Here is a 25,890-nt window from a genome sequence, read left to right as displayed (position 1 = left end):
AAGATCCGGGTGTTTATGGCACCCTCAGGTCCCTGAGTGGTTTTCTTTTGTCCTTTAGAGAGCTTATCGAAAAAAAATCTTTTGTCCCACACATTCTGTAAAGAGCGTCAATGCCCTTGGCGTAGCCCGAGTGCAATGTTCTTATCCAACTCGGGTACTCAATTGTTAGAAATCCTCCATACTCACAGGAACCCCATCTGGGGTCTCTCTGCCCCACGTACAACTTTGTTACACTCTCTTGCAAATAGGCTGTTCCACGCTCAAATGTGGTCCCATTATGGGATGCAGCTACAAAGAACAACCACACCCCCCGCCCCTACCCCTACCTGATACCCCCCTGCCAGTTCTCCCGTGCCCATTTAACCGATCCAAGCTCTGGCCCCAGGAGAAGGCGGTCAGAACCTCAGAGGCACTCATGCAGCGTTTGTGTAGTCGTACAGTTTAAGCAGCTGACATGGCAGCACCAGTGGAAAGTGCAATGACATCTCTCGGTGACCTTCTCAGTCAAGGTGCGGAATCCCCTCCCACAGCACAGCAAGTCACAGCCGTCTAGACCCAGGGAGGTGTTATTGCAAACTCGGCCTGTGGTACCTGTGGTGCCTATTTTGCTATTTGCAGTACAGAAGTTGGGCGACTTCTCGAAGTAGACCAGGTCCTGGGGGGAGTGCGGCTTATGAGCGGGGTTCTCAGGCTCCAGGTGCCGCATGTCCGCTCGGGAAGCGCGGTTACTGCCCTTGTTGCTGTAGATCACTCGTGAGGCTCCATCAAACCGGTCCTTCAGCAAATTACCCACTGTCCGAAAGGTGGGGAGCCGCATCCAACAGGTTTTAACTGTGCAAGAGCCAGACATCCCATGACACTTACACTCCTGTCTCATCTCGGCATGGACTGTCTGTGAAATTGATAAATAGTAATCAGTATCTGCTTATTGGAAAGCATTGCGCTCAGCATTATCGCTCCTTCAATGTCGAGAGTATTGCAGAACTTGTTTCTGTTGTCGTGAACACAACATCTCTCGATTTGTTGAGTGACTGTAGCCTGGACCCACGCATATAGCTCAGATATACGGAAACAATACACGTGCAGAGCTGCAGTGGCATTTTAGATGTGCATTCTCTAAATAAAGAAAGGAAAAGTTTACATTTATATAGCACCTTGCTAAACCTCCGAAGTCTCAAACTGCTTCGCCGCCAATTGAGTATTTTTGAAGTTTAGTCACTGTTGCAACAGAAAGGCAGCAGCCAGTTTGAACAGGGAGGACTCACCCTGCTCTGCTTTGAAACAGCGTCACCGGATCATTGCATCCAGATGAGGAGGAAAACTGGGTTTTGTTTTGAGCCTGCTTCCAAAAGCTTGCACCTTTGACAATGCAGCATTCCCTCAGTAGTGTACTGAAGTATTTATCTTGATTAGATCTTTAGTGAAACTTGAGGCAGAAGTGGTGTTAGGGTTCACCCCAATCAGATTAAACATCAATATATCGTGGGTTATTTTGGTGCTAACAGTAACTCATTCAAGCTGAAGAACTGCACTATTATAAGCTCTATAAGATGAGTTCAAAACAGAAACTAATCACAATTAATTCTAGTATATTAATTCCACCTGGTGTAAATAGGTAGAGTATGAAGGACATAATATTGGTTTGAGATGTAATACTATTGGTTATATAATTCTTTTTAAAAAGTATCATTCATGGATGTGGGTATCACTAGCAAGGCCAGCGTTTGTTGCCCATCTCTAATTGCCCTTCAACTGAGTGGCTTGCTGAGTCATTTCAAAGGGCAGCTAAGAATCAACACATTGCTGTTACATGTAGGCCAGACCAGGTAAGGATGACAGATTTCCTTCCCTAAAGGACACTAGTGAATCACAGCTGGAGTACTGCATTCAATTTTGCTTGCCGCGTTAAACAAAGGATGTAATTACTCTAGAGAAGGTGTAAAGGAGATTTACCAGGATACTGTCTGAATGATCTGAGCTATGAGGAAATATTGGATAGTCTGACTTGTTTTCCTTGAAGCAGCTAAGGTTGAGAGGAGATGGAACAGAAGTGTAGAAAATTATGAAGGGCATAGACAACAAGGATAGGAAGACACTTTTTCCATTAGTAGAGGGATCAATCATGATTGGCATGGATTTAAGCTAAGGGGTAGATGGCCAAAAGGAGAGGTAAGGAGACTTCCATCTGAGGACGTTAGAATCTGGCCTGAAAACGTAGGTGAGTCAGATATTTGTTGACTAGCACTGACATGATCGGCTGAATGTTGATGTGAACGAGGTTTTGAAACAACAAAAAAGAAAGGATGGTTTCAGGATCTCTATTACTGAGACTAGCATTCAATTCCAAGACTTAATTTTAGGTATTTTTTTACTCAGTCTGTTCAGAGATGTTGTTACATACCTCTGGCGCTGGTGGAATCTGAACCTGAGCCTCCTGACTTACAGGTAGGGATACTACTACCACAGTACAAGAGGCCCCAGGATCTTTATATATATAATATATATATATGCTTTTACATGCATTTGGATGGCTTTTTTCCCACCATCAAATCACCCATGTTTCCAATTAATCAAATTACATGCAAAGCTGGTTAAGAACAATGTAATAATACCAAAGGTGAGGCAGAGGGAGGGGGCTCAATAAAAATAGAGTTGGAAAAGGAGATAAGGCACTCCACCTCTCTAAAAGCATCAAGAGTATTGTTGGACACCATGTGCTCCCTTTTGGAGGAGGCACAGGCACGAACGTCAAAACCAACAAGGAGATCCTCTGACTTGCCCACTGTACAGGGTGCCCGGAAGATCAGGAACATGGGCCTGAAGCGCAACCAAAGGAATAACAAATGATTTTTCAAATTTGACTTTAATAAATATTTTCTAATTAACTTACTTAGAGATGTTATGACACATCTCTGGAATCTCGAATTTGAATCTGGGCCTCCTGGCTCAGAGGGAGGAGATCTATCACTGTACTACAAGAACCCCTCGGGGTCTTTTTTAATATCCAGAATTGTTATACACAACTGAACGGCTTTTCTCCCATCACTAAATTACCCCATGATACTTTCCATCTATTATCCACCAATAGTAATCACCTATGTTTCCAATTACTCAAATTATGCGCAAAGCCCATTAACAGCAAAGTCATAATGCCAGAGGTGAAGGTAATCTCACAAGACTAGTGAGAATCCATGACATGGCAGATGGAGTTCAATTTGGATAAATGTGAGTTACACAGTCATGGAGATATACAGCACGGAAACAGACCCTTTGTTGCAATTTTTCTATGCCAACCGGATATCCTAGATAAAGCTGGCCCCATTTGCCAGCATTTGGCCTGTATCCCTCTAAATCCTTCCAATTCATATACCTATCTAGAAGTCTTTTAAATGTTGTAATCATACCAGCCTCTGGCAGCTCATTCCATAAGCGCACCACCCTCTGCTTGAAAACGCCCCTTAGGTCCTTTTTAAATCTTTCTCCTCTCACCTTAACCTATGCCCTCTAGTTTTGGACTCCCCTACCCTGGGGGAAAGACCTCATCTATTTACCCTATCCATGCCCGTCATGACTTTATAAATCTCTGGATGTGAGTTTGCTCGCTGAGCTGGAAGGTTCGTTTTCAGACGTTTCGTCACCATTCTAGGTAACATCATCAGTGAGCCTCCGACGAAGCGCTGGTGTTATATCCCGCTTTCTATTTATCTGGTTAGGTTTCCTTGGGTTGGTGATAGCATTTCCTGCATTGGTGATGTCATTTCCTGTTCTTTTTCTCAGGGGATGGTAGATTGGCTCCAAATCAATGTGTATGTTGATGGAGTTCCGGCTGGAATGCCATTCTTCTAGGAATTCTCGTGCGTGTCTCTGTTTGGCTTGTCCTAGGATGGATGTGTTGTCCCAATCAAAGTGGTGTCCTTCCTCATCTGTATGTAAGGATACTAGTGGTAGTAGGTCATGTCTTTTTGACCCACTATCACTAGTTTCCTTACATACAGATGAGGAAGGACACCACTTTGATTGGGACAACACATCCATCCTAGGACAAGCCAAACAGAGACACGCACAAGAATTCCGAGAAGAGAAAAAGAACAGGAAATGACTTCACCAACACTGGAAATGACATCAACACAGGAAATGGCATCACCAACCCAAGGAAAACTAAACACACAAATAGAAAGCGGGACATAACACCAGCGCTTCATCGGAGGCTCACTGATGATGTTACCTAGAACGGTGATGAAACATCTGGGAACAAACCGGCAAGCTCAGTGAACTAGCTTACATCTTGAACACAATAAAGACCCACTCTCTTGTGGACCGAGAGGACGAGAGTGCTGTCTTGGAGGTCAAAGGAGGACGTCGGGTTGGCTGTGCACCCTTGTGACCAGTGGATCTTAATGCTGGCTTCGGCCTAACGCTGGTTCAGGGGAGCAGCCAACCTGCAACGATGGCTGCGGCAAGTGCTCGTGCCCCAGGTCAGGGGGTCCGATACACCATCCGTGTTTCTGTAAAGAAGGTGGATGAAGGTGCACCTGTGGACCGCACCTTCTTCGTGAAGAGGGTCCTGTTGGACTGTCGTGGGTTCGCTGCTGCGGACATTTACTGCTTGCAGCATTTCCCCGGAGGAGGTTTTTACGATGTAACCTTCAGGAGTGCCAAGCTTTGCGAGCGCTTCCTGGAGGTTTTCAAGGAGAAAGGAGGTGAGGGCCCCCTCTCTGTATTGACCACTGTCCCACTGTTTGTGCTGCCGGTGCAGAGGAGCCGTATGGTGACTGTACACGTGTACAACCCGCATGTGCCAGCAGTTGATGTCCTGACCTTCCTTGGAAGGTACGTGAAGGTGGAAGGGGACCTAACTGACATCGTGGACCCCTTTGGCATCTGGACCAGTAAGAGGCAGGTCAAGGTGACGCTGAGGATGGGCGCAGACGGGAATGTCGCACACCCACCGTCCAGCTTCGCGATCGGCGGGAGCAGGGGCTACCTGACCTATGCAGGGCAACCTAAAGTCTGCCATGCCTGTGGTAGGTCAGGTCACATGGCAGCCGACTGCAAAGCCACCATCTGCAGGAACTGCAGGGAGGAGGGACACCTTGCAAAGGATTGCCCACGAGAGAGAAGCTGCAACCTTTGCGGGGAAGCGGGCCACTTCTATAGGGCATGCCCGCGGCGGGGTACCACCTACGCCCAGGTCGCCGGCAGGGGAAATGCGGGGCCAGCCCCCCCGGAGGAGAGGAAGGCACCAGGGCCCAGCAAGGACCCCACTAATGTGCAGGAGGGCCAGGCCGTGCAGGAGGGCCCAGCCCTGCAGGATGGGCCCGAGGCCAGCAAAGCACCCCTGCAGGCTCCGATCCCCCCCGACAACCCGGAGCCAATGGAGGCGGCGACAGGCGACCCAGGGGAGTGGACAACAGTCCGGAAAGCGAGGAGGAAGGTGCGTCGACGGGCCCAGGAACCGCAACAATCAGGCGGGAAGAGGCAGCTACAGGGGGGCTATAAGAGCTCCTCTGACGAGGATGATTCGGAGAGGGCCCACCCGAAGCAGAAGTTAAAGGTCTCGAGGGGGAAGGAAAGCAGCACCCCGCTTCCAGGTGACGGGAGGTGTCCTGAGGCTCACTCCGACACCCAGTCAAGTGCCGCTGGAGCACTGGAGGGCCCCCCGGAACTTCCAGGCGGGAAGGAGGAAACAGCACGTCCCCAGCCTGACCCGGAGCCGGACCCTCCTGCCTCCGCACCCCTGACGGGGGGATGCCACCCGGAAGGCAGCACAGACGGTTTCCTGAGCCCAGAGAGCGTCCAGCAGTTAGCCCGGGCAATGGGCATGAAGGGACAGATGGAGGGGCTGGACCTTGGACTTGGGGAGGGTACTGCGGTCACTGCCCACAATGGGGGTACGAGGTACGAGCATTAATGTGCGCAGCGTCAAGTCAACCACGAGATGTGTGTCCACGTTGGCCTACCTGACCACCATCAAGGCGGACCTCCTGTTTCTGCAGGAGTGCGGGATACCGCACCTCGGCAGGTAGGGGAAATGGTCCGGCGCCTGGACCTGTGGGCCTTCGATCTGTTCGGGGGGTAACGACTATCGCTCCTCGGGCCTGGCTATTCTGCTGCGGGGGCGCAACTTCACCATCTCTCAAGTTCAGGAGGTGGTGGGGGGGCGCCTCCTAGTGGCTGACATCACCTACAGGAATGCTCCCCTGAGGCTGATCAACGTGTACGCCCCAGCAGTACGGAGTGAGCGGTTGGCCGTCCTGCAGCGGCTTCCACCCCTGCTGGCTACGTCCAGGCCAGTCATCCTAGGCGGAGACTTCAACTGCATCATTGATGCAGATGGAAGATCCGGCGTGGGGGCAGTGGGTGGGGGGATTCAACTGGACGTCACGTCCAGATTCCTGATGGGCACGGTGAAGGACGCCAAGCTGCTCGACGTCTTCAGCACCCCTGCAGACGGAGCGCAGCAGAGGTACACCTGGTCGCGGCCAGACGGGTCTATCCGCTCAAGGATAGACTTCCTGTTTGTGTCACGGACGTTCTCGGTCAGATCCACCGGTGTCGAGCTGGTGTTCTTCTCTGACCACTGCCTCCTGTTGGCCGACTGTCACTTACAGGATGACCAGCCGGCCGGCAAGGGGACGTGGAAGCTCAACACGACTCTGTTGACCCCAGAGAACGTCGAGGAGCTTAAGAGGGAGTACGCCGGTTGGAGAACCGTGAAACCCCTCTTTGAGTCTCCAGGCGACTGGTGGGAGACGGTGAAGGAGAACATCAAGAGGTTCTTTGTCCTCAAGGGTGTTCAGAAGGCAAGAGAGAGGCGGGGAAAGCTGTCACGACTCCAGAAAAGGGTGCAGAACCTGCTCCTTCTGCAGTTGATGGGGGTCGATGTCACGGAGGACCTCTGCGAGGTGAGGGGCCAGCAAGCCTCGCTCTTCGCCGCAGAGGCCTCCAGGATAATCTTCCAGTCCAGGGTCCGCTCCGTGGAGCAGGACGAGACATGCTCGCGTTTGTTCTTTCAGAAGGTGCACAAAGAGAGCTCTGTGCTTAGCCGGCTGAAGGAGGATGACGGCTCGGTGACGTCGTCTCGGCCCGACGTTTTGAGGATCAGCAGATCCTTCTATGCCGGACTGTACGACACGAAGCCCACGGACAGCACGGCCTCCGAGTCGTTCCTGTCGTCTATCACGGAGGTCTTAGACGACGGCACGAGGGAGTGGCTGGACCGGCCGATATCCCTGGACGAGCTGGCCAGAGCCCTCAAGTCCTTGCAGAGGAATAGGACTCCCAGAAGCGATGGCTTACCAGTCGAGCTGTATTCTGCTCTGTGGGGCCTGGTCGGCCAGGACCTGCTGGAGGTGTACGATAGTGCGCTTCGGGCAGGGGAAATGTGCAAGTCCATGAGGAAGGGCATCATCACCCTCATTTACAAGAGGAAGGGGGAGAGGGAAGAAATTAAGAATTGGCGTCCCATTTCACTTTTGAACGTGGACTACAAAATCCAGGCCAAGGTCATTGCCAACCGGGTCAGGTCTGTCCTGGAGTCAGTGATTCACCCTGACCAAACCTGTGCTGTGCCGGGCAGGAAGATCGCTGAGAGCCTCGCGCTCATCAGGGATACGATCGCCTACGTACAGGACAGGCGGGTGGACACCTGCCTCGTCAGCCTGGACCAGGAGAAGGCCTTCGACAGGGTCTCTCATGCTTACATGAGGGACGTCCTCTCCAAATTGGGGTTCGGGGAGGGCATCCGCAATTGTATCCGGCTGCTCTACGCCAACATCGTTAGCGCAGTCTCGATCAACGGGTGGGAATCAGATAGTTTTCCTGTTAGATCTGGAGTCAGGCAGGGCTGCCCGCTCTCTCTTGCCTTGTTCGTGTGCTGTGTGGAGCCCTTCGCCGCCTCCATCAGGAAGGACGTGAGCCTGAAGGGCGTGACTATCCCAGGCAGCGGAGGCCTTCAGGTCAAGACCTCCCTGTACATGGATGATGTCGCCGTCTTCTGCACCGATCGTCGGTCGGTGAGTAGGCTGTTGGACATCTGCGGCCAGTTTGAACTGGCCTCGGGTGCCAAAGTCAATAGGGGTAAGAGCGAGGTCATGTTCTTCGGGAACTGGGACGACCGCTCCTTCATCCCCTTCACCATCAGGACAGACTACCTGAAGGTGCTGGGTGTTTGGCTTGGTGGAGCTGGGGCATGCACTAAGACTTGGGAGGAGCGTATCGCCAAATTTTAGCAGAAGCTGGGCAGGTGGACGCTCCGGTCCCTCTCCATCGCGGGTAAGAACCTGGTTGTCAGGTGCGAGGGGCTTTCGGTACTGTTGTATGTGGCGCAGGCCTGGCCTATTACCTGGACCTGCGCCGCTGCGGTCACCCGGGCCATCTTCCACTTCATTTGGGGGTCGAGGATGGACCGGGTCCGCAGAGACACCATGTACAAAGACCTGGGAAATGGGGGAAAGGGCGTACCGAACGCCACCCTCGCCCTGACGGCTACCTTTGTGTGTGGCTGCATCAAGCTGTGCGTAGATCCTCAGTGCGCAAACACCAAGTGTCACTACTTACTGAGGTTCTACCTGTCCCCGGTGTTGCGAAGGATGGGCCTGGCCTCTTTGCCGCGGAACGCTCCGAGTAGTTGGACCGTTCCGTACCACCTGTCCTTCGTGGAGAAATTTTTGAAAGGAAACACCTTTGACCACAAGGCCATCAGGCAGTGGTCAGCACGTAGTATCCTCAGGACCCTTCGGGAAAAGGAGAGGGTGGATCCCGTCGTGTGGTTCCCCACGCAGACTGCCAAAGTCGTTTGGCAGAATGCCTCATCGCCAGAACTTTCAAACAAGCACAAGGACATTGCTTGGCTGGCGGTGAGAGGGGCTCTGCCAGTGAGATCCTTTATGCATGCCCGGAATCTCTGCACCACCGCACGCTGCCCTCGAGGTGGCTGCGGGGGGGACGAGACTGTTGATCACCTCCTTCTGGAGTGTGCCTATGCGCAGGAGGTCTGGAGGGGGATGCAGTGGTATTTGTCGAGGTTCGTCCCGAGCAGCTCCGTGACACGGGACTCCGTGCTCTACGGGCTGTTTCCGGGGATGCACACCGAGACCAACATCAACTGCGCCTGGAGGACCATCAATGCGGTGAAAGACGCTCTTTGGTCTGCCCGCAACTTGCTGATCTGCCAGCTGAAAGAACTGACCCCGACCGAGTGTTGCAGACTGGCGCACTCCAAGGTCCAGGGCTACGTGCTGAGGGACGCGCTAAAGCTTGGGGCAGCCGCCGCCAAGGCGCGGTGGGGAAAGACCACCGTATGAGCCCCCTCGTCCAGAAAAGGGAAGAGAATCCTATCTGGTAACTGCGCCCAGCTGGCGCCTTCCCCAACTGGTCAGGGGGCCAACTGGGACTGTGCGGGGTGACGACTGCCGGGGCGGTTTTTTTGCTTTGTTTTTTTTTCTCTGTTTTGTTTTTTTTCCTTTAGTTGGTGTACGTACCCCCGGGTAACCCGGAGTGGCTTGCATGACTGGGTAGGTGTATAAATGTTTTATTTTTTGTACATTCTATGAATAAAGTATATTTTTTCAAATAAAAAAAAGTGACAAAACGTCTGAAAACGAACCTTCCAGCTCAGCGAGCAAACTTACATCCAGAACCTCAACCTGAGCTACAAATCTTCTCAAAACTCGCTTTATAAATTTCTATAAGGTATCCCCTCAGCCTCCGACATTCCAGGAAACATAGCAGCAGCCTGGTCAGCCTCCTCCTATAGCTCAACCCCTCCAACCCTGGCAACATCCTTGTAAATCTTATATGAATCCTTCCAAGTTTCACAACATCCTTCCTGTAATAGGATGACCAGAATTGCACACAATAATCTGAAAATGGCCTAACCAATGACTTGTGCAGCCACAACATGACTCCCAACTCCTTTGCTCAATGCTCTGGCCAATAAAGGCAATCTTACCAAACTTCACTATCGTATCTACCTGTGACTCCACTTTCAAAAAACTATGAACCTGCACTCCAAGGTCTCTTTGTTCAGCAGCCCTCTTCAGCTCCTTACCATTAACTGTATAAGTTCTGTACTGATTTGCCTTTCCAAAATGCAGCACCTCACATTTATCTAAATTATCCATCTGTCACTCCTTGGCCCATTGACTTATCTGATCAAGATTACATTGTACTTTGAGGTAACCTTCTTTGCTGTCCACTACATCTCCAATTTTGGTGTCATCTGCAAACTTACTAACCATACATCCTATGTTCACATCCAAATCATTTATATAAATGACAAGAAGCAGTGGACCCAGCAGTGATTCTTGTGGCACTCCGCTGGTCACAGGCCTCCAGTCTGAAAAACAACCCTCCACCATCACCCTCCATCTTCTACCTTCAAGCCAGTTCTGAATCCAAATAGCTAGTTCTATCCTCGTCATTACTTCTTCAAAAAACTCAGTTGAGTTAGTGAGACATGACTTCCTCTTTGCATTTTGGTACAACAAACAAGGACAGGACTTGTACAATTAATGATAGAGCATTTGGTAGTGTGATAGAACAGAGGGACCAAGGGTTCAGGTACATGATTCTTTGAAATTTGCATCACATATAGATGGAGTTGATGGTAGGATTCTTTTCTCTAGAATGGGGTATTTCAGGACTTGGAGCCACATTTTAAGGTGAGAGGAGAGAGATTTTAAAAAAGACATGAGGGGCAAATTCTTTTACAAAGGTAGTTTGCATTTGAAATTAACTTCCTAAGGAAGTGGTAAATGTGGGCACTGTTACAATGTTTAAAGGACACTTAGATAAATACATGGATCGGAAGGGTTTGAAGGGATATGGGGCAGGAGCAGGCAGCTGGGACTAGTTTGGTTTGGGATTATGTTTGGTGTGGACTCGTTGGACCAAAGGGTCTGTTTCTATGACTCTGTGACTCACATCCTGAGTACCCACAGCTTTAACTTTAACTTGTAGCTTGTGTTGTGGGACTCAATGGTCGGGATTTTCCACTGGCTAGCCGGTGTTTATTCTAGGATAGTTGGTATCTGTACCTAGGCAGCCTGCCCAACCATCATAGCACACTCAGAAGGATGGACTATTAAATACATCATCTATCTCCACAGTCACAATTCAAATTACCCTATGCCTACTACACACACACACACACCCAACTACACCTCCCCCAGACCCTGCTGTGACAATCTTCTCTGGGCCCAATCCCTTTCTCTGCTGCTGGTCCTGACCCATTCCCCACACTGGGCCCAATGCAACCTTCCCACCCCTGACAGGAACAAACATGTCAGACCCAACCCGAAACTCCCTCTGCAACCCCCCTCCTCTTCTCACCACCACTAGACCCGAACCATTTTCCCCACTGCCACTGCATAGGAAAGCCCCAGACCCCCACCACCCTGGTCCCTACCAGGTCCAATTTCTTCCACCACCCTGACTTACACTAAGCACCTACCTTGCTTCCTTTACACCCTGGCCATTGCTACCCTGCCCCCATCCCACCCATCTGGCACTGGACATAGCTGAGACTCTACTAACCTTGTATACTATCCCCTACTTATCTGACATCTTACCCTTGGCACCCTAACCCCCCCCACAGCTGGCACCTTCCCTACTGACAACTGTTTTGCACTGTGAAAGAGCTGTCAGAATGGAAGGATGGCTCCACATTTCTAAAGGAACCCTGAACAGAATTCCCTTTCAGAAATCTGGAGCTCCTTTTTGTCATAAAAAAGTGATGGGGTGGCAGTCAATATGAGATTGCCCCACCCTCAGAAAATCTAGCCAAATTTTTTTTTGGAAAGTTGCACTAAGAAACAGCCTCTTCACATTTACCCTGTCAAGCCCCAAAGAAGCTTGTATATTTCAATACAGTCACCGCCCATTCTTCTAAACTCCAATGAGTAAAGGCCCAATCTACTCAACCTGTCCTGAAGAAAATTTCTCCATACCCGAGATGATGGGAACGGCACATGCTGGTGAATCCAAGATAACAAAGTTTGGGGCTGGATGAACACAGCAGGCCAAACAGCATCTTAGGAGCACAAAAGCCGATGTTTCGGGCCTAGGTCCTTCATCAGAAAAGGGGGATCCCCTCTCTCCCTATTTATTTCAGAATCCTCACCCCATCCCCCTTTTCTGATGAAGGGTCTAGGCCCGAAACATCGGCTTTTGCACTCCTAAGATGCTGCTTGGCCTGCTGTGTTCATCCAGCCCCACATTTTGTTATCTTGGATTCTCCATACCCGAGATCAGCTTTGTAAACCTTCTCCGGACTGTCTCCAATGCCAGTACATCTTTTCTGCGATAAAGGGACCAAAACTGTTCATAGTATTCCAGCTGTTTGGCTAGTGCCTTGTATAGTTTTAGCAAGACTTCTGTACTTTTATAGCCCATTCTCTTTGAGATAAAGGGCAATATTCTATTTGCTTTCCTTATTACCAGCTGAACTTATATGCTACTTTATTTGTGAATTATGCAGGAGGATCCCCAAATCCCTCTGGGGTGTAGCTTTCTGCAGTCTTTCTCCATTTAGATAGTATTCTTCTTTCTGCCAAAGTGCACAACCTGACATTCTCCACATTATATTCCACCTGCTAAATATTTGCCCGGTCACTTAACCTGTCTGTATCCCTCTGCAGACATGTATATCCTCAATACTTACTTTCCCAACTATTTTTGTGTTTTTTCCAAACTTGGCAATAGTACATTGTAAGTAATTGTGGTCCCAGCACTCATCCCTGTGGCACTCCAGTTACAGATTTCCATCTTGAAAACACATTGCCTATCCCAACTGTGTCTTCTATCAATTAGCAAGTTTTCTATCCATGCCAATATACTACCCTTAATACTACAGGCTGTTATCTCACTAAGTAACCTTATGGGTAGTACCTTATCAAACACTTTTCAGATATCTAAACATATTACATCATCTGATTCCATTTGTTATCTATCCAATTTGTTACCTCAAAAAATTGTAATAACTTTTTCTAGTTTGATATCCCTTCATGAAGCCAGCGTTTCTAAATGGGGCTGTTATTACATCCTTTAAAGGCTTTAACATTTCCCCAATGACTGACATTAAGCTAACTCACTTTTTACCTGTTTTGTAACCTTGTCTCCTTCCCTTCTTTTAGAAAATAAAGGTGTTACATTGGCAGTTTTCTAAACCTCTGGGATTTTTCCAGAATCTAAGGATTCTTGGAAAATTACTATCCGTAGATTCACAATCTCTGTAGCTACTTCCTTTAATATCCCAGGATGAAACCCATCAGGTCAAGGAGATGTGTCAACCTTTAGTCCCATTATCATCCCGAGTATTTTTTCTCTCGTGATAGTTATTGTATTTATTTCCTTACCCATTTTTCTCCTTGATTATTTTGTATTTTTAGAAAACTAATAATGCCTTCTAATGCGAATATTGATGCAAAGTATTTATTCAACACCTCTGCCATTTACTGGTACCCATTATTATTTCTTCAGCCTCATTCTCTAAGAGGCTTATATTCACTTGGACTTCTCTATTCCTTTTTATATATTTAACAGAAACTTGGACTTTCTGTTTTGATATTGTGTGCTAGTTTACTCTCTAAGTTTATTTTCTCCCTCTTTTATTGTTGGTTTTTTAAAACTATCCCAATCCTCTGGGTTTTACCACTAACCTTTGCCATGTTGTATGTTTTTTCTTACAATTTGATACTGACCTGAACTTCCTTGGTTAACCAAGGTTGGTTTATTCCTTTCCTAGGATCCTTCTTCCTCAATGGAATATGTCTTTGCAGACAGCCATGAGCTATTTTATTAAATGCTTGCTAGTGTTCATCGACAATCTTTTATACTAAACCCTTCCCAGCCAACTCTGCCCTCATTCCTTTGTAAGTACCTTTATTTAAGTGTAGCACTGCTGTTTCTGACCTAAGTTTTGTGCTCTCAAACTGTTAAATTTTACTATGTTATAGTCATTGTTTCCTTGAGGATTTTTTACTCTGAAATAATTTTTACAACCTACCCCATTACCAGATCCAAAATTGCCATGCTCCTGGGAGGATCCACAGCATATTGTCCTAAGAAGGTGTCCCGAATACACTCAATGAATTGTTCCTCGTGACCACCTTTGCCAGTTTGATTTTCCAAATCTTCATTAAAATTAACGTCGCCCATGATTATGGACCCATGAATTGGATCTTAGATGGAACATTAACAGAGATGTGGTTATTTCAGTCAGTGTTTTTTTGTATGGAACTTCGAGATGACACCTTGAGGTGTGACAACTCTGTGACCACATATTCTCATGTGAAATCTTTAAAGTATGTGATTGGAGAGATGCACTATAGCATCAAGAGGATACAGTATAGTTATAATTGTTGGATCTCCCATGAAACTGCATGTCTTAATTCAATGTTTAATTAAAGTGAATTAATCATTTTAAAATTTAAGATCAAGATGAAGAGAAATTCTTTTCTGTCAGAGGGTAGTGGGTCTTTGGAATTCCCTGTGTTGAAAGGTGGTGGAAGCAGAGCCTTTGAATATTTTTAAGCTTGAGGGAGGTGGGTGTTTTAAAGTAAGGGAGTGAAAGTTTATCTGGGTTAGGTAAGAATGTGGAATAATCAGATTAGTCATGACCTTATTGAGTGGAGGAGCAGGCTGAAGGCGTCAAATGGCCTCCTGCACTCCTCATGTGTATGTTCAAATGTAAGAGTTAAATTGAGTACATTGTTTTTCTCCCCTACAAACAGCTGATAAATGGGACTGTGCACATAATGTATTAGTTACAGGAGTACACACACCTTTTGCAAATCATCCCATACTTCTACTTGTTCAAGTTACCTCAGGCTTCAAAAGTTCATCCTTACTTTGTCTGGTTACTCTGCTACAAAATAAAAATTGCTGCTGCCTGCGAAGGTTGTCTTAACAAGCATTATTTCTAACAACTAATGTCAAAAGAGCACATGAGAATGGCATACAAATGGCAAGTGCTACCACAATTCATAAAATGGTCGTTCTTACTGTCAATCATTATGGAAGCATTTATTGGTCATGCATCATCAGAAAGGAGGCATGGGCTGAGGCACAATTCTGGGAATTCTGTCCAAAGGGTTGCACAGAGAGACATATGCATTCTGGAAATTCTAGTCCACCATCTTGCAGAAATTCCCAATCAGCTGACAGTGATGGCTGAGAGAAGCCCTTTTACGTCAACTTTGAGGTGCTCAAAGGAAAGCCTCTGGAGGGAGCCCTTAAACATGTGATTTCATAAGTAGCAAAGGCAAATGTGGGAGTATGTTTAAATGATTCTGTAACCTTCATTTGCTAAATATAGTTTCAATCCTATGTCACACTATGTTCCTCAAGTCACTGATCCAAACAAGATGTTTAAACAAATTTCAGACAATATTTTGACTAATTTCTCTGGTTATCATTCACGGGTAAAGGCTTGACCACTGTTTCTTGATTGTCCATTTCTATTCATGTTTGTTATTTATTGATTGGTGTATTTCTTGTCTGTTCAGTTGAGCTTTCTTAATATTTTACGAAGCAATAGTTTGCCAAAGGTGCAGATATGAGGTAGGCTGCTAATTGTGACCTTTTTTAACGACTGTAACTTTGAAATGGGACAGTGTTCGAAATAAAAACAGAAGTTGCTGGGAAAACTCAGCAGATCTGGCAGCGTCTGTGAAGAAAAATCAGAGTCAAGGTTTCAGGTCCGGTGACCATTCTTCAGTGTTTGAAATAATTTTTTTTTAGAAATGACCTAAATAATAGATGCCCAGTGGTGTTTCTTTATGCTGAATCAGATGTTGTTTTGTTGCACAATGAGTAAGAGGAACGTTGGAAAAACATAAATACTGAAAGAATTTAGAAAGAGGTTTGTCTGCTATTCCCAGTATTTAGAAATACATTTCCAGTAAAGTAAGTGGGAAATAAGTGACGACTATTTATTTATGCACTGCATGATGAGAAATAACTTCAAATAAGCCTGTTATATCTCATACTTACATAAATAAATCTCTACCTAATATGGGGGAGCAGTTCCATCTGCTCAGGTCATGGCTTTCTGTTGTACTGCAGAGAAATATATATTCGATAATCAGCATTGTTACTTATTTATAACATAACTGTACAACCATATGTCATGAAACTCTGTTTAAATAAACAGGTTTAAATCACTTTTCTTCAGAACCAAATCTGAACAATGGTGCAATCCATGCACTTGACGCTACCCATAATAGGCATCAACTTGTTTTCCTTCGATACGTTTTGCATTTTAATATAAACATCAAAAGAAATTGCAGTTGGTGTAACTATTAGCTTGAAATTTTAAAAATATAAGGACCTACTCTGAGTTGTTTTGACTGAGGTTCTTCATCACTTCAAATTGATCAAAGTTTCTATGCCTATAGTCGTTTGGTGACACAGAACTTGCACATTGCTGAAAAAGACACTCATTCTTGAAACTTTTCAACTTGCACTCATCAGGACAATTCACAAGAATGTAAATATAAAGAGGAAGTTAGATTTAACTGGTACATTCTCCATGGAAATGCCTCTACCAATCAAATTCCATTTACCCAACCTCCCCTTTGTCATAAGGTCAGAAATGGAAATGTTTAATTATCAGCGTTCAGTACCATTTGTGACTCCTCAGGTACTGAAGCAATTTACGATCAAATGCAGCAATATTCTGGTGTGGTCTGACAAGTGGCAAGTAACATTTGTGCTACACAAGTGCTAGGCAATGACCAGCACCACAAAAGAGAAATTACGCCTTAATATTCAATGGGATTGTCATTACTGAATAGCCCAGTATCAACACCTTGGGGGTTGATTAGAAACTAAACTGGACCTGCCATATAAATACAGTGGCTCCAAATGCAGGTCAGAGGCTAGAAATACTGCAGCAAGTAACTCACCTCCTGACTCCCCAAAAACTGACTAAGACACAAGTCAGGAATGTGATGGAGTACTCCCTATTTTCCAGGATGACAAAACTCCGACAACCCGCAACAAGCTTGATACCATCCAAGACAAATGTACTCGCTTGATTGGCACCACGTCCATACACTTAGGGGCGGCACGGTTGCTCAGGGTGAGCACTGCAGCCTCACAGCACCAGGGACCCAGGTTTGACTCCAGCCTCGCGACTTTCCGTGCGGAGTTTGCACATTCTCCCCATGTCTGCGTGGATTTTCTCCGGGTGCTCCAGTTTCCTCCCACCGTCCAAAGATGTGCAGGCTAGGTAAATTGGCCATGCTAAATTGCCCATAGTGTTCAGGAGTGTGTGGGCTCTAGGGGGATGGGTCTGGGTGGAATGCTCCAAGGGGCGGTATGGACTTGTTGGGCTGAAGTGCCTGTTTCCACACTGTAGGGAATCTAATCTACACATTCAGGCCCTCCACTGCTGATGCAAAGTAGCAGCAGTGTGTGCCATCTACAAGATGCACTGCAGAAATTCACCCAGGATCCTTTGACTTCACCTTCCAAACCTAGGACCACTTGCATCTAGAAGGACAAGGGCAGCATATATATGTGAACTCCACCACCTGAAACGTCCCCTGAAAGCCACTCACCATCCTGACTTGAAAATATGTTGCTGTTCTTTCAGTGTCACTGGGTCAAAATCCTGGAATTCTCTCCCTAATGGCACTGTGGGTGTACCTACAGAACATAGACTGCAATGATTGAAGAAGGCAACTCACCACCTTCTTAAGGGCATCTAGGAATGGTCAATAAATCCTGGCTCAGCCAGTGATGCCCACATTCCATTAATAAGTGAAAAAATAAAGCAGCCCTCAAACAGGATAAAATTTTTCCCCTTACATTGGTATTCTTACGAATGTCCTGATGAGTGGAAGATGAAAAACTTTGATAGTGTCTTCCTTCAGTAATACTCAAATTTCTGGGCTTGCTGATTGTCATTATGTACGAAACATTCATCATCTGTGTTTTCCAGTGCACATCAGGAAGAGGTTGGAAGCGTGCCACTTTACCTTGTGATGTTTTGTGCAAAGAAGGAAGACATAATGCAGGGGGGCAGCAGAAATGCTTTTAGTGGTCAGCTACCTTGTTGGGTCACTTCAGTTGAGACTGAGTTTAAGATTTGGGCTCATTGGCCGAGGACTGTTCATGTTCAATGCTGGAGCCATTTTGAATGTAAGACTTCTGAGACTGAATCACATCTTTACTAAATTTTATAGCTGTTAAAAGCTTAAAGATGTTGGCCCTGAATTTCAACAATGGTTGTCCTAATCTCTCTAAAGTCAGGAAGACATCAAAGAACCCCCAGAGATGGAGTGATATGCTTTATCACCAGGCCTTCACTGATCTTCTGTTGAAAATATCACAAATGATTGGAACAGACCTCCAGAAGAGATTCCTTGTTTCTGGTTATAAGTCTTCAGTTTAATAGAAAAACTATAATTGCAACAGAAACAATCTTCAAGAAATTATTTCGACCAATTCCACTGAACGCTCCTTTTCACTTTATTGACATATGTTATTGAGCCTCATGCAGCCTTAGGTTTTTAGATGTCCTTTTAACGATTCTACATTGGCAGTTTGTCTACTTACATCCTGGGTATATCTTTTTTCCCCTCCCTAGATCTACTATTGTTGATCAGTGCTGTTTTAAGAATATGAAATTTGAGTAAATAAGATGCACAAATTTTTAAATTCCAGACGTGATGTAATAGATAAAGGGTGTGCAGCAAGTAAGGTGAACATACATAAGATAGAGAAGTGGATTAAACTGTGTAGTCTCTTCAAGATGGTATTGACTGGTCTGTTTTCTGTGTACACCAGAAGTTTAATTTTCCAATAAAGAAAATTCACTTTTCATTAAGATATATCTATGGGATGTACAAGCAACAAATGGGTTAGGAAATCTTTACTTTCTTGGAATCAGTCAAGTAATTACTTCTTAGAACTTAGTGCTCAAATTTAGGGCTGTGCTCAAATGATCAAACCAAACTGGAGGTGAAACTTTGTAGTTCGAATCCTACTCCAAATATCCGATCACACTAGCTAGTGAATGCCACCCTGTCAGTAGTGTGGTCTGTTGTGACGGATATTAAACCAAGGCTCTGTCTGCCCTCTCAGGTGAGTGTAAAAGACTGTCAAGGCAAAGCAGCAGAGACCTAACCAATGTTTCTCCTTTCAGTTGACATCACCTAAAAACGGATTCTCTGATAATTTATTTAATTGCTGTTTGTGCAAGTCTGCTGTGTGTGAATCACCTTTCCTACATTACTACAGTGACTACACTTCAAAAAATGCTCTGGAACCTGCTGAAATTGTGAAGGCTGCTATGTGAGGATGTAAATGTACATGTTGGAGTTGGTTCCACATGCTAAGTCTTTGGCTGCGCAGAACTCTTTAAAAAGTTATTTCCTGGCACGAGATATGATTTGGAGGTGCCAGTGCCAGACTGGATTTTTGACCTTGGGCATGAGATATGCAAGTCTTTGCAACTACGCCTTTTGAGATCTTCTCACCTGTTAATGTGTATTTAAAGACTTGAACGTGCATACCATTCCTTAAAGTGTGCTTTTCAGCATGCAACGCTTTCTCTCATATTTGTTCCTTTCAGTCATGAAGAGTCAATATTATCAATTCAATTATTTCTGTCCTTCTTGTTAACACACTGAGCTTCTCATTGCAAGCACCTACCTTTGTCTCCCAAGTTAGGTGGCACTCCACCATTCATAATACTTAACTATGGTTAGGTGTCATGAACCTTCCTCAATAGGCAAGTTACTGATAAAGAAGATATTTTTGAAATCTCTTGAATACTGCTTCTTTTTGGTCTCCATCAGCAAAAACACATTCTCAATATTTGCACCAACATTAAATAAGAAAGTCTGTAAGAGAACCAGGCTCACTTAACTGAGAGTTCAATTGATAAATGGTTTTATTTCAGGTGCAGATGAGTTCAGTCAATCTTATGCTTAATTAAATTGCCAACTTTATCTTTATCCTTTGACTTTCTGTAACCTCATTCAACTGCCAGCTGTACATGGTGAAATAGTTCTACAGAGGCCAGTATCACATCATCAAGCCACCCTTTATTTACACATGGAGAGCCCTTGACACTCATCCAGCTCCCTCAGAGCCAGCATTCAGAATGAACAGGCCCTCTGACATTCCTGTTTATATCTGTCGGCCAGGGGTCCCAATCAGTGAACTCATATTCCATTCCATCTGGCTGACCCTGTTACAATCACTACATCCCACCCTCTCTGAGTCCGAGGACATAGGCCGGTTCATTTTTTTGGTAGCTGCTCCTGGGTCATTTTAGCACCAGGTCAGATTCCTCCCACTCTGCCTCAGATACAGGTGGCAGATAATGCACATTAGCTCACCTCTTGCACCTGGATTGTCTCGGAACAAATTCGTTCTTCTCTTCAGGCAGCAAAGATGTTAAGACGGTAACATCTGCTGTGTCCATCTCAGATTCTGAGGTCTGTTCAATGCTTGATGGAGAGGGAGAACCCACGGGTTCCGACAGCCTTTCCAACTGTTATGAGGAGCCAGGTATGTTTTGCTCCCCCATTTGCGAGTTTGCAGCTTTCATATGGTCCATGTACTTGTTCAGGACTAATGCACTTACCCAAACTTTATGTGTCTCTGGACCTGACCTCATGTTGCCTATGCCTCTTACCCATGCAGGGCCATTCCCATGGTTCCTACATCAAACTTTGTCCCCCGAAGTAAACTCTTTCTCTCGCTTAGCAGAGTCTTGTGTCCAGCACTGGCACTCTTGATTCTATTTCAGCACCCTGCCACCACCCCACTCCACCCACTCCCCCCACCGCTGCCTCCCCCACCACCACCTCCCCAGGCCCAGGAAGATCCGATTTAACCTAATGCGGAATCTTCTCCCCATTAGCAACTCTGCTGAAGTTTTCCCTGTAGTTTCATGAGGGGTAGTCTTAAAATCAAATAAGACTTGAGACAGTTTAGTATCTTGTGAAGCTGTAGGTTGTTTCTTTAAGCCTGCCTTCAAAGTTTGGACTGGTCTTTCTGCCAGATCATTGGATGATGGACGGTGTAGAGCTGTCTTTTTATGTCAAATGCATTCAACTTCAGGAAATACCCAAATTCCCTGCTGGTAAACAATGGCCCATTGTCTGTGACCAACACTTCTAGGAGTCCACGTATTGCAAAGAATGTGCTCAGTTTTTCTATTATTGTTCCTGTGTTTGATAAATGAACTCTATGCATGTCCAGCCACTTTGAGTGATCATCCACAATAGCCATAAATGTGGCTATGTCTGCATCCAGCCTTGGCTACTGCTTACAATGTCTCACCAACATCTTCATTTTGGAGACCCCAAGGTAACCCTGGTGGAGTTCAGCCAGTATTTGGTGGCGATCTTTGCTTGGGACAATCACTCCCACTCCCCATAATAATACATTGTCCTCTACGGTGATCTGGTCTCTCTGTGTCCAAAAAGATTTCAATTCTGGTTTTGATAGCCCTTTGGTTGCTTCATTACCACCAGCTGTTTTAGTTTTGCCAGGACCAGATCTTTCTGCGTCCAAAGTCTGATGTTGTTAGCTGTGACTGGAAGTATGTCCAGAAATTTCAAAACCATTACAGACTCTTCCAGTGGTGGCACCGCCAGTGATGATTCTGCCAGGGTGGGAGATGGCTCAATGCATCTGCATTCACTACTTGGCCTCCCAGACAGTGTTCCAACTTGTAATTACATGCACTTTGCATTAGAGCCCACCACTGAATTCAGCCCGAAGCTATGGATGGTACTGCCTTGTACTCTTTAAGTAGATCCAGCAGGGGTTGGTGGTCCATTAATATTGCAAATTTATGTCTGTAAACATATTGGTGGAACTTTATGACTCCAAATATGACTGCCAAACCTTCCTTCACTATCTGGGTGCACGTACGCTCTGCATTAGCCAAAGTCCTGGATGGATACACTATTAGATGTTCCTCTTGGGCCACCAATGAGCAAATATACCTGTGTGCCGTACAGGGAGGCATTGCATGTCAATGCCACATCTCACTTGGGATCAAAATGTGCTGACACCTTTGAGAATGATAACTGCGTCTTCACTTCCCTGAAAGCTATGGCTCAGCTACACGACCATTCCCAAGGCTGACCCTTTATATGAAGGTGCCAGTATGGTGGCCAGGCTATGTATGAGATTTCTGTAATAATTCACCAGCCCAAGGAAAGACCTAAGATTCAGTACAGACATGGGAGCAGGGCAACTTTAATCGCCCTCACCTTATCTTCCAAAGAGTGTAACCCAGTCTTGTCAACTCTGTAGCCGGACTGTGCCACTTGAGGTGCCTGCAACACATCCACCTTGGAGAAATGTCTAAGGATTATGTCCAAGTTCTCTGAGTAGTCTTCCCAGTTAGTAACATGTCATCTGGATAAATGGCGACCTAGGATAGGCCTCACTACACATAGAATGTCCTTGGCACTGATCCGGCTTTCTCAGAGTAAGCAGAGCCTCTGACCCTCCTGTTTATATCTGTCAGCCAGGGCTCCCTCATTGGACCCGATTAACAGCCCCAGTTAGGGAACTCATATTCTATGATGTCCACCTGGCTGACCTCATTGCAATCACTGCACATATAACAGTTAAAACTGATTGGCTTCAGTTGCTACCAGCTCTTGAAGTTTTCTTTTATGCTGTGGTGACACAGTCTTTGTAAAAACTGAGTGTGAGATAGACACTTCTTTCAGTACCCATCCCTGTTGCCCAAATAAATCTAGAGGATGCACATTTTCAAAATTTAAGGGATTCAGTTCATTCATTATGCAGCAGATAGAGATAATTCTTTTATGCAGATTTTAATCTCCATTGTGAGTTGTTGACTTTCTCCTTGTTTAAACTCCATTGTGAGCTACATGCTTTCTTGTTGCTTAAACTGTATTGTGAGTGATTTACTTTGTCCCTGTTAAATCTCCATTGTTGACTGTGTGTTGGTAGAGTAAGTATCAAGATGCTGACTGGGATTAATTGGATTAATTGTTTTATTAAGTGACTGAGTAAATATAAAGGAGAAATCAGTGCTACTTAGTGTGGAAAGAACTGTGTGACTGAATAGTCAATAAATTCTATCTACAAGGAACAGGTACCTTAAGTTCTATTTCACCAACATGCTCAGTTCCAAGTTGACAAGAAGGAATTTATGAAACACACGCACACACTCTCTCACTGTCCCTCACACACACACACACACTCACCCCCCGTCACTCTATCTCTCTCTCACACGCACACAAGTGAATCAATGGGGTGAATTTGTATTTGCAAATACATTCCATTTTGTTTAAAAGGCACGCAATTTAAATACAGTCAATGTGACATTTTTTAAAATTCCTACTTTAGAAATAAAACCAATCTGACTCCAAACCAAAACACAAATAGATTCTAAACAAGGCCTCATACCTAACATGCATTGTCTGACCTAACTATAACCTGGTGTTGTGTGATTTCTGACCATGTCCATCCCTGTCTAACACCAGCACCTTCACATCACACTAGGAGCAGGATCAGGTATTCAGTATTCTTAGAGCGGGAACCTCAAGAATTTGACACTGAGGGAAAGTTTAGATGATCTAATAACATATATGGGCAGAAATTATTTTTAAAATGTGATCTGGTCCATACAAAGAGGCTGGCCAGGCTTTGCTAAATCTAGAGATCCAGACAGTTATGCCATAGAATATAAAATAGATTTTAACAGATTACATGCAAGATTAAATGGCCTCGGGCTCATCCGAGAAAACGAGAGTTTTCTGTACAGGACCTTCAGTGAGGTCATTACACCGAGGATACCAGAAGAGAGAAGGGGGATGACGATGAGGAAGGAAGAGATGCTTGAAGTACAAGAGACTCCAGAGAAGTACCTCTCGTAAACAGATTGACTGTCTTGGAAACTGTCAAGACAGACAACACTGCCAGTCCGAGAGGCGGACAGGTCTGCAAGTCGAAAATTGGCATAGAGGAACAGCCGAGGAGCCAGACATCATGCAGAGCCGTGGTAATAGGGGACTCCATCATGAGGGGGACTGAAAGGGGTTTCTGCGGCAACAGGTGGGATTTGAGGATGGTGTGTTGCCTTCCTCGTGCCAGCACCCAGGACATCACCGACAGATTGCAGGGAATTCTCAAGGGTGAAGGTGAAGAGCCAGAGGTGATGGTGCATGTCGGCACTAATGACGTCAGGAAGAGGAGGGGCATTCTACAGCAGGACTTCAATGAACTCGGATGAAGGCTGAAAAGCAGGACTTCCAGGGTGGTTATCTCCGATTTGCTTCCAGTTCCTCGGGCTGGAGAGGGCAGGAACAGGGAGATAATGGACTTGAATGTGTGGCTGAGGAACTGGTGCAGGAAGCAAAGATTTACATTCTTGGATCACTGGGGTATGTTTTGGGTAAGGATAAATTGTACAAGAGGGACGGGTTGCACCTTAATAGGTGGGGGGACCAGCATTCTGGCAGGCAGGTTTGCCACTGCAACACAGGTGTGTTTAAACTAAGTAGTTGGGGGGAGGGGACAAACTGGAAATTTAAGAATGAAGTTAAAGGGAAAGTGAGAATAAGAGAAGTTAAGAAAGACAACAGAATCAATGGAGCAGAAAACTCAAGAAGGGATCGTCCAGTATGGCCAAGTGAAATATGGATTGATAAGAAGCGTGAGGGGAGTAACAAATTAAAAGTATTATATATGAATGCACGAAGTGTAAGAAATGAGGTGGATGAGCTTGAGGCTCAGTTGGAAATTGGCAGGTACGATGTTGTAGGGATAACTGAGACGTGGCTTCAAGTTGACAGAGCCTGGGAAATGAATTTTCAAGGCTACATGTGCTATCGAAAGGACAGACTGATGGGTGGGGAGGGGGCGGGGTGGCACTGTTGGTGAGGAATGATATTCAGTCCCTTGCGAGCGGGGACATAGAATCAGATGTAGAGTCAGTATGGATAGAGCTGAGAAATTCTAAAGGTAGAAAGACCCTAATGGGAGTTATCTACAGGCCCCCAAACAGTAGTCTGGATGTAGGGTGTAAGTTGAATCAAGAGTTGAAATTAGCATGTCACAAAGGTATTACCACAGTTGTTATGGGGGATTTCAACATGCAGGTAGACTGGGAGAATCAGGATGGTACTGGACCCCAAGAAAGGGAGTTTGTGGAGTGCCTCCGAGATGGATTCTTAGAACAGCTTGTACTGGAGCCTACCAGGGAGAAGGCAATTCTGGATCTGGTGTTGTGCAACGAACCGGATTTGATCAGGGACCTCAAAGTAAAGGAGCCATTAGGAGGTAGTGACCATAATATGATAATTTTTAATCTGCAATTTGAGAGGGAGAAGGGAGAATCAGAAGGGTCAGTTTTGCAGTTGAACAGAGGGAACGATGGAGCTATGAGGGAGGAGCTGGCCAAAGTTCAATGGTACAATACCCTAGACAGAAACAGGTGAATTTATTACGAGGAACAAGGAAATGGCAGAAGAGTTGAATAGGTACTTTGGATCTGTCTTCACTAGGGAAGAAACAAACAATCTCCCAGATGCAATAGTGGCTGAAGGACCTAGGGTAATGGATGAACTGAAAGGAATTTATATTAGACAGGAAATGGTGTTAGATAGACTGTTAGGTCTGAAGGCTGATAAGTCCCCGGGATCTGATGGCCTGCATCCCAGGGTACTTAAGGAGGTGGCTCTAGAAATCATGGACACATTGGGAATCATTTTCCAATGTTCTATAGATTCAGGATCAGTTCCTGTGGATTGGAGGGTGGCTAATGTTGTCCCACTTTTCAAGAAAGGAGGGAGAGAGAAAACAGGGAATTATAGACCAGTTAGCCTGATGTCAGTGGTAGGAAAGATGCTGGAGTCAATTATAAAAGATGAAATT

General features: G+C 45.8%; 1 protein-coding gene across 1 annotated transcript in view; it reads right to left on the bottom strand.

The window, feature by feature from the left end:
- Positions 1-403: 403 nt before the first annotated feature.
- wnt1 (wingless-type MMTV integration site family, member 1) overlaps positions 404-25,890 on the bottom strand; it is a 45,241-nt gene continuing 19,754 nt past the window's right edge. The window contains exon 4 of the mRNA XM_048523536.2: positions 404-892. Coding sequence (XP_048379493.1) covers positions 404-892 — 489 coding nt within the window. The remainder of the gene's footprint in view (positions 893-25,890) is intronic.

This window comes from Stegostoma tigrinum, chromosome X, assembly GCF_030684315.1.
Source record: "Stegostoma tigrinum isolate sSteTig4 chromosome X, sSteTig4.hap1, whole genome shotgun sequence".
Lineage (NCBI taxonomy): Eukaryota > Metazoa > Chordata > Chondrichthyes > Orectolobiformes > Stegostomatidae > Stegostoma > Stegostoma tigrinum.
This window is presented reverse-complemented; position numbering and strand designations above follow the sequence as displayed.